This window comes from Gadus morhua, chromosome 8 (assembly GCF_902167405.1).
Source record: "Gadus morhua chromosome 8, gadMor3.0, whole genome shotgun sequence".
In the NCBI taxonomy this organism is placed as follows: Eukaryota; Metazoa; Chordata; class Actinopteri; order Gadiformes; family Gadidae; genus Gadus; species Gadus morhua.
Genome location: NC_044055.1, coordinates 17072466 through 17082409, shown reverse-complemented (window position 1 = coordinate 17082409; position 9944 = coordinate 17072466). Strand labels below are relative to the sequence as shown.

Sequence of the window (9944 nt, the reverse complement as noted above, 5' to 3'; positions counted from 1 at the left end):
GTTATCAAATATAACTACATACAGTAGCGTAGGCCTGCGGCTCTAATCAGCTATGCACATCTCATGAAGGAGGCACATTTATTCTTAAAAATAATATTATTTATTGTAAGCTGTTAGTGGTAGCACCAGAACAGAGACACGGAAACACATACACATACTCATGGTAAAAGTATTTCCATTCGTACAAGTATTTTGTTAAAATAGTTTTATCAAACTTTTTTTTTTTTCTAATTTTTTTCTTGATTAATATTATTTGAGAAAATATTTACTGGCCCTTTGTCTTGCCTGGGCCCTGGGGCACTTGCCACTGCCCCACTCCCTCTCCCTAACCCTGCATGTGACAGACTACTGAAGATACACAGAAGAACAAATAAGGCATCAGCCGGCTCATTCTGTTAAATTGGTCAGATAGACGTCCATAAATATTACAGTCACGCTGGAGAACGGTAACTCGGTAAGTTATTTACATTTAGGGCATTTAGCAGACGCTTCTATCCAAAGCGACTTACAATAATAAATTTGTCATAAAAAAGTGAAACAATATATCGCTGTCGGTACAATAAGGATGATCATAGAACCAAGTGCAAAACACCAACAATCACTAGGTTAACCCATTCCCTGTATCCAACATAGATAGCTAGGATATGATGTTACATAACTATGTACAATAACTTAACAGCATACAATAAGTGCGTACATTAAGTGCCAGGACATACAGTACAACATACAACAAGTAGGAGGGGAGGGACTTAAGATCTCTCTGCAATTTCATTATTTAACTGACTGACAGACAGACAGACAGACAGACAGACAGACAGACAGACAGACAGACAGACAGACAGACAGACAGACAGACAGAAAGACAGAGAGACAGACAAACAGACAGACAGACCGACAGACAGACCGAAACACACAGAGCCCAGCCTGGAAACGGTGTGAAAAGGTTACTGTCTAAAATAAGAGACGCCATCTGCACACTGCCTCCACCGGGAGAGCGGCGACCAACGGGGAACAGCAGATCTCTGCCCTCCACTGAGGCCGTGTCAGGCCTCGTGTTCGCCCTAATCTTCTCATTTCATGGCCCAAATAGCACAGTGTTCTCTCTTTCTTGATTGACGTTTACAGCTGAATTGAATTGCATAGGCTTGTGCGGTGCACCTTGTAGCCATAACACTGCGTAAGCTAATGGCTGCCGCTGCACGACCGCCTGTACACATCACCATGGAAACGTTTACATACATGTGGTTCAGTTCAGGCACCTGTTGTCTGTCTCCAAAACGTCCGCCTTTGCATGGTGATCCCTCCGGGCTGGGATGACAGCCCTGGGCTTTGACAGCAGTCGTTGTCTGTGAGTGTGTGAGCGACGTTCTGCCCCTCGCCCGTTGTGGATGAAGCATGTTGATAGGGAGCAATGTGATGGTGAAGATGGATTGTGCACCAAGGCACTAAAGGGCTGCTGTGTTTTCATTGGTTCGCTCTCTATCTTGTCGGAAGACAGACGTTCTGCTTGTATGATGCGGTCTCTGCATGTTGATTGTTATTCCGGGACTACTAAAAGAAGTTTTGCAGATGAATACGTTTTTCAATAAAAAATAAAAATCAGCAAGACAATGAACCCAAGAGGGACCCAGAGGTTCTTAATAATCTTCAGGTGTGTTGGGTACTAGAAACAAAGGGACAAAATTGAAGAGCTATTACTATGTTCACAATGTTTTTCTATTATTTTACCAAAAAAGGGAAAGGAAAGAAAACCACAGAAAATCTACAGAATTTTAACTTTGGCTTGTGGCGAGGGTTAAGCACCTCCTGGCGTTGGTGATAAGTGAAGTCTGTTTTTAGCCCTCTGTTTTGTTGAACTGTGCCGTTTTTGTAACTGACACCAGCAGCACAAAGGTTTCTTTTCTCTGCTTGTAGACGGAGTGCACAACATGAGGAACCAGCTGCATGTCCCATGCAACTGAAGCAGACCGTCTTCAACAGACTCATAGCACTCCTTAAAACCACCATCATGTACTCCACTGTGAGGATTACGATTTATTTCTGAATAAGCTTAATTGAAGACTAGCTTAATACCGAGCTATTTCTTTCTTTAGATCTTTGTTCAAGCATCTGAATGCAGCCCGAATATGAAATTCAGCATTAGCTTCAATACATCTCACCGAGAAATGGGGTTGAATATGGCTGGTTATGCGGCTGTGCCTTTCCAATAAATCATCTTGATAATCAATATGCAGTGGCATATGCCTTATAGAAATCTACCACAGAGCTGTCTGTGAATTTGAAATACATAAATATAAATTATATCTAAAAAAATCTAACTTTGAAATCAAAATTTCACGAGGCATAAGACCAAACGGCCGCAGTAAATGGAAAAGGAAATACTAACACTCACTTAATTAACTGAAGTCTTCTGTCAGCTGCACTACCAAAACAGTCAGTTAAGCGTTCAGCTAGACTCGGGCCATTAACATCAGATGCTAAAGGTCATCTCGGATTAGTCACTTGAGATGCAACACAGCACAAGGAAGCCTCTGGATGAAGCAGCCATCGGAGGGATGTATGAGAATGAAGGCACACAATCACTTAGTTACGCAATCAAACAGATCCAGGTGCCTAAGATACACGCACATGCACACGTCTGCACACACACCCCACACAAACACACACGCACACATATTTACAACTAAATGGACGGTAAATGGACTGCATATATAGAGCGCTTTTATCCAAAGGTCTTTACAATATTGCCTGACATTTGTCCATTCACGCACACATTCACACACCGACGGCGGAATCAACCATGCAAGGCGAAAAGATGCTTGTCAGGAGAAGTTAGGGTGAGGTGCCTTGCTCAGGGACACCTCGACAATCAGCTAGGAGGAGCTGTGGATCGAACTAGCAACTAGCAACTGTGGTTACCAGCCAAGCAACTCTACCACCTGAGCTACTGGCATGGTAACAAGTAAGGATGGGAACTTGGCGTTATTTTCATTTCAGGGGTGAAAGTCACAGACAGGAGAGCAGAAGTCCACACACACTCACACACCGGCCTCATTATAACGCCTCTACTTTTATATATAGATATCCGAAATGACACTCTCGGTCACACAAAGGACAATGTTGCCTTCCTGCAAGAGGCTAGAGAACAGCAGGAAAAGCCTCGCCTGTTGAACCACTCAATAGGTTTCCTTGAACGATTTTTGTGACAGTGATGTGTTCAAATATTTGTGTGAAGGACATATGTTGCAATACATTTCAGCAGTCTGCTTTAGGCAGACGAAGACCCTTTGACTAAACTATTTTTCACAACTTTTGAACACACACATACGCACACACACACACACACACACACACACACACACACACACACACACACACACACACACACACACACACACACACACACACACACACACACACACAAACATATCTACACTGTTCAATGTTTTAAGAAACAAATGAAGAAAGCCAGCTAAAGCAATCGGGACACACTTAATGATTCTATAATGCGCCTCAAAATTGTCATCCCCAATTTGTATGTTGAGCACCATGTGGAAGTGCCTTGGTCTCTCCTCATTAACTGACGGGCTAACGGCCTGTTTATCTTCAGTGGAGCAGCAGGCTGCGAGCTCCCAGCTGGGGCTTCTCCTTTCCTTTCGGGGATCTGTTTTGTACATAAATCATATGTAAATAATACCAGGCAGATAAGTGTTCATTTCATCCTACCTTTTTTCCTATAGTCGGGGGTCTGCAGGCGATGATATTGGGTGTTAGTATAACACAGTGCGTCAGAGTGAGAGCCGGGACAACCTTTCCGTTTAAAGTCTCAGGACTACTTTGCGCAGAGGATGCTGATAGAAAACAACACACCTTTACTTCCATTATTCATCTCCATCGTCTGCTGTCCTCACGCCCCGGTTTCATACCCAACCCCCCGGGAGCTGAGATACAGACATACTGCAGGACGCCAGACACGGTCTCATTCAGCTGACTGCCTCAATCGTGCGTAGCCTTCAAGGTCTTGTGCTAAACCTCCGAGCAGAACAGCTGCGGCTAACCCTCATTCCCATCGCCCTGTAATGAGCTTGATTCAACTGTAGGTGAGCAAGGCCTGTGGGTCACCTCCTTTCGAGGGCGTTAGTACAATTAAAAAAGACTGCTCGTTGTTATAAATGATTCAAAGGAATTGGCGTCCGTGGTCGGCTCAGGCGGGCAACACTGGGAGGCCCCAGACTGGCTAGGAATCCCAAGCCGTCAAAGAGAAACTAACACGACCGGGTGGACAGGTTGTTGAACTGCTGGGTCCACTTTGATTAATTCACCGCCCCGGGGTTGAGGGCCACTGCCATTGTAGGGCATATTTTATTCAGCTGTCTTCACGATAACACTGTCCGTGTTCAGGGACAGCCGCTGTTTGAAGTGGCAGAGGTCACTCCAGAACATCATTGTCCACAGTGGCTTGCATGACAATTGTCTCTCTTTTATTATTCGGACAAGGAGCCAAGTCAGAAGCACGCTTGATCAAAACACTGCGTCCACCGAGTGCGTAAGCGCACCTCTATATTTATGTCACCGTGACGTGCCTTCAAGTGGAAGCCTTGCCTCAGAAGACATAAATCCATAACAGCACAAGGGAGGTTAAATTGATGACGAACTGTCAGGTTAGGTTTAGCTTTAATCCATTACTGCTAATAACTTCCAGGTACATCGAAGGTCAGGCTGCACCCCTTGAATCCCATTAAGCACCCTTACTAAGCAGCATTCCCTGGACAAACAAGAGGGATTGTCCTGGTTGTTCAAATCACCCCATTAGCTTTTTCTTTGAACGATTAACTAAAATATGTAAAAATGAAAACATAAACATGTTTAGCATCCTAATTACATCCAAATAATCTCTGCCTTGAGATAAGAATAGAGGTATATTTAATTGCTTTGAACGATTGGTGGTGTAAATTGATCACTGCTGGACGTTAACTCGTTTATTTATTTTCTCCTGTCAGAAGCTGAAATTCTAATATGTGACAAAGCATTTCTATGCTTTGTCACATATCAAAATGAAGGCAAAAAGCAAAAACAAACAACAAAAAACTAACAAAAAAACACACCATTATATATCAATATCAATATCATTCCAACAAATTTCTCTTAAAGAAAGACCTGACGTATTCTCTATTGAGAAACCCTCTGCAGTACTCGGCAGCCTTAACCCTGTTGAGCGATCAGGCACCAGAAAAGGCATTTCTTTGCCTCCATGCGACTGTTATTGAAAACTGCGTCTGCTGATAGGAAGCACCAGGAGGGAACGAGACTCACTTAGAAGCCAGAGGACGCGACCAGTGGAGGGAATGATCACAGCGGCTCACACCCTGGCAGGCCGGGCCACACAGGGAGCCGCCGTCCGTTCGGGTTCAGCCTCAAATGAGTAGCCCCATGAGCACTGATTAAAACTAAACTCACACAATGACATTTAAACCCCCAAAAAACCTTTCCCCCTTTTTTGCTCCCTCCCTCCGGTTTCTCCACTTTTAGGAATTGTCGCAGTGACACACCTGTGATTCACCGGTGAGATGGATTCCCCTTAACTAATCGGGGAAGAGATGCCCTGATCATCAGAGTTTTGCAGGCACTGGTCTCAAATCAAGATTTGCTCAAATGCAGGGGCTCTCAACCCAGAATAGAGTATCTACTCTCACAGACTATTCCTTATGCAACACAAACAAACGTATTCACCTGATGATTCAGACACTCACTAGCCTTGACTGTCTTTAGTGCTCACTTACATATTCCAATAATATTGTGCATTTGTTTGATGCTTTTTGCCAGAGTGTTTTGAGTTGTTAGGGCAGACTTTAAGGTGTCGGAACACATCGTCAGTATTTGGAGAAAGTGAGGAGAACCTAACTTTGATTGGGGCAACCAATTAGACAAATTTTTAAGATGGCTATTGGCTTTAGGACGAGAAATGCCATAGATCCATTTTAACAAAGTTCAGTATGTGAGCTGTTGTTCATTATTATTATGGAAAATAGAGTTGTAATTAAACCCATAGCAATAATGTGGAAACCCCTGTCGATAATGTAACACATTTCTGAGAGCGTAATATAATATCATTTTGCCTATAACGTTACAACGTATAACATTCGTTCACCACAAATGACTCTTAAAAGCAGTGCCAACATTTTAATATTTTTTAACCATTCTGCGAACAAAAGGCAACCGGCTGATTATCATTTAGGGGGCCACTCAATGACATGCAGAAGCGTCATCAACACGCCCACTAATGTGGTCTGAGAAATACAGACTTTATACTCCTCATTCACATGTAAGGTATTTACATTTCCTACAGAGAAAATACTACCTCAGGGGTAGTATTATTCAGACAATCAATTGCAAATCAATTATTAAAGTGTTTGTGTGTGCGTGTGTGCGTTTCCATGTATGTTTGTGCGGTGTGTGTATACGTCTGTATGTGCGTGCTTGCCGTGTTTGTATGCGTTTGCGAGTGCTGTGTGTGTGTGTGTGTGTGTGTGTGTGTGTGTGTGTGTGTGTGTGTGTGTGTGTGTGTGTGTGTGTGTGTGTGTGTGTGTGTGTGTGTGTGTGTGAGAGCTGCAGGCTGCTTCGCACATGCGCACATGACTAACTTGAGTAACTGGTGCGACTATTATAGTAGTAGGATGACTTATAAATAAATGATGTCATTTATATAGTATACTGCAGAATTAAACAAATGAGAATGAAGATTTTCAAGATGGATTTCAAATTGTAGATGCACACGTTTGTTTTGTATCATCTGCCCTGAGGTCCGATGATGCGTCCTACAACATGAATCAATCAGTAAAGATTTGTTTTCTCATTAGCGTTAATGGAACACGGCATGCGATTAGAGTGACGGATCCGTTATGGGTCGGGTGATCTCTGTAATAGGATGGCATTCTGATCCCCCCCACCAACGCAACTTCATTCAAATAGGACCTGGGGGTGGGTGGGGGAAAGGGGGGGGTGGAATTAACCTTTACATACACTTCTCCTAGCTCTATGCATACAATTTAATACCTTCTCGGTTACTTGGTAAAGTCAACACTGCAAGGTAGATGGCGTGGGCTCAATGCCCATACAGAGTACACTGTAACAAGAAGAGAAGAAGATGTGTGGACTCTCCGTCAAATGAGATGTCCTGTATTCATTTACAGTGCTGAGGTGCATGCCTATAGATTTCGATGGTGATCTGAAAAACAAAAACTGTTCTTAACAGGTTTTAGTTTTAGTGTGGGCCCTTGCATCACAGCTCCAAATTCCAGGCTACAACGGGGATTGTCTTTGCAGAGCTGCACGACGTGCTGGTAGGAATATGAACAGGGACTAAAGGGGGTGAGAGGTAGCACAATACATGGGGAGGGGTGACGGGCACGAAAGAGGAATGGAGCTGAAAGTCACGTACGACCAAGTGCTCCTCATTAACTTCTTAAAGTTCTTACATGTTGGATGCCACATGTGTAATCATGACCTCATCACGTATTTACCATCAGGGGGATGAGAACTCATCAGGGGGAATGGAAGCACACATTATAGCATATCAGAACCACAATCATAATAATGAATTAAAGATCTCCTTGTAGTAATGATACACTAAATGTTTGATTTCATGCTGTAGACATGTCATTTTCATCCCCTTAGGCATTTAAATCTCATTCACTTCAACGGGTATCAAGTATGAGGCCGGTGCAGGCCTAGTTATGCACTATTCAACAATTATTCGCCGTAGGCGAAGTGAATGGTCGGGAATAGCCGATGGGTATAATAACTAATGGCTATCCCAATTATTCACAGAGCCTAAGGTGAATAATTGTTTTAGTATACTACTACACGTGAACACTCCAAAAATAAACAAGATAACACTTTCTGCCTGGATTTATTTGTATTTTTTCCTTTGAAACACTTGCAAAGCTTGATGTTTTGCGAGGAAAATAATATCCCGAGGTTGAGACCTCAATCATGGGATCCCGAGATAGCGAACCAATAAAATTGCGCCATCTTAGGAGGTTTACCGTTAGCATATACTAATATGTTTTTTAGTGCTTCGGAATACATAGGCCCATTTGGTTGGTTTCATTTGGCCTCAGAATTGTCTTATAGCATTCAACCCAGCAGGCTGCCTAAAGAGCTCCATCAACCTCATATACCCTATTGCTAGCCTGCTACAAAACGACTGAGGAGGTGTCGACCTTAAGAGCTTGGTCTGCATTATAATAATATAAAAATAATGCCATATTATTATTGATTGTATAAATGTGTGTGTTTGTGTGTGTGTGTGTGTGTGTGTGTGTGTGTGTGTGTGTGTGTGTGTGTGTGTGTGTGTGTGTGTGTGTGTGTGTGTGTGTGTGTTTGTGTGTGTGTGTGTGTGTGTGTGTGCGTGTGTGTGTGTGTGTGTGCCAAAACATGTGATAAAAATAACGAAAATAACGTTCACACAGTCAAGTGAGCATTTCAATTGATTCTGAACAGATAGGGGCTCGGCGCCTAAACGGTATGGATAAATGTCGAGCGTGTTGGAGCGCGTGCATTAGTGGCTCCGCGGCGCTGATTGGATGAGGTCTTGGTATAGAGGTTCGAAATAGGCGCGCTCGCTCTGCCGCCGTCAGTCACTCCACACACAGGCTCCTCTCCCGGACTTACAGCACTTTCAACGATACATTTGGGACAGCCATTTTCGCTATGGATGCTACGATTTATCAAATCATCTTGGGGGAGTTTGGCGACCTTAACTGTAGTTTAATGGACGCTTTCCAGGACACTTTTTACGAAAACATTTCGTTCTCATTGTTGAATATTGATGGTAAGCTGTGGTCATTGTAAAAATTGTGTCTGTCGAGGTTTTTTGTGTTAGATATTCGTATGTGCCTCCTTCTGTCTAAGCGTCGTTTTCTTTTATTTTGTTTGCTGTCTGAAGGTTCATATTGTAATGCCACAACGGATGAGATTGGGACCTGCTGGCCGCGGAGCAGCACCGGGCGGATGGTAGAGAGACCATGCCCCGAGTACATCAACGGGGTGAAGTACAACACAACAAGTATGCCTTCTCGTTTACTAGAAGACCTATTTTTTTGTCTTCATGAAAACTGTGCTTTAAATGGGCTAAACAAATATGTTACATTTACTGCAAATGTAGCCTATTTATATTAGGTTTACTGCAGATGTAACCTGCAGGTTGGACCTGCATTTATTATGCTTTCATAAGTAGGCTAGCTACCCTGCCACAGACTGCCCTACCACTGTCTGGAACTTAATGAATACGCAAGGAAATATTTATTGATGGAACAGAAATGAATTCAGATTAAACCCATGGAATGCTAGATATTGCGGAGAAATTAGGATTCTAGGGATATTTTGTCTCTGCAAAATCACCCCTATAATGTCCACGGTTGTAGTGTTGGAATACTAATCTGAACCCCCTCATCAAAGATGTGTCTTCATTTATGTCACATTATAAAAAGGAGGTTAAAGTAATCCCTTTGCTTCACCGGCCGGAATCCAGACTCTTAATAGCGGTTTCCTTGGCTTCTCCATCCATCAATTCAGTGAGCAAAGTGCAGTCCTTTGCCACCGCACATGCACACAACACATTCTGTGACAGACATGTTGCTGGCCGCTTGAAGGGCCTAACTCTGACAGCACGGAGGCGTTCGTCTATTGTTAGCGATAAGTATCCCCAGGTGATTGTTGCAACAAAAAGAGGGGCAGTGGGCACATGAAAACTCTTTTGCAGTTGCTTTCTATAGTGAAGCCATACATCTCTCATAGGCTTTTTCAAATGGATGGCAATTAGTGTAATGGAAATCTGAGATGGAGGGTTTGATTTGTTGTGCACAGAGCATAGAAGACTGGATTGATCAGGAGAATGTGTCATTGAGGCAGTAGATCCAATGTGTTGATTGCACTGCAGCCAA

The 9944-nt window shown here is 43.2% G+C and overlaps 1 protein-coding gene across 1 annotated transcript in view; it reads left to right on the top strand.

Moving 5' to 3' along the window:
* The first annotated feature begins 8596 nt into the window (after positions 1 to 8596).
* Positions 8597 to 9944, top strand: part of LOC115549148 (corticotropin-releasing factor receptor 2) — a 36284-nt gene continuing 34936 nt past the window's right edge. Inside the window, exons 1-2 of the mRNA XM_030364165.1 lie at positions 8597 to 8833; positions 8948 to 9067. Of these exons, the coding sequence (XP_030220025.1) occupies positions 8713 to 8833; positions 8948 to 9067 (241 nt within the window). The 5' untranslated portion in view covers positions 8597 to 8712. The remainder of the gene's footprint in view (positions 8834 to 8947; positions 9068 to 9944) is intronic.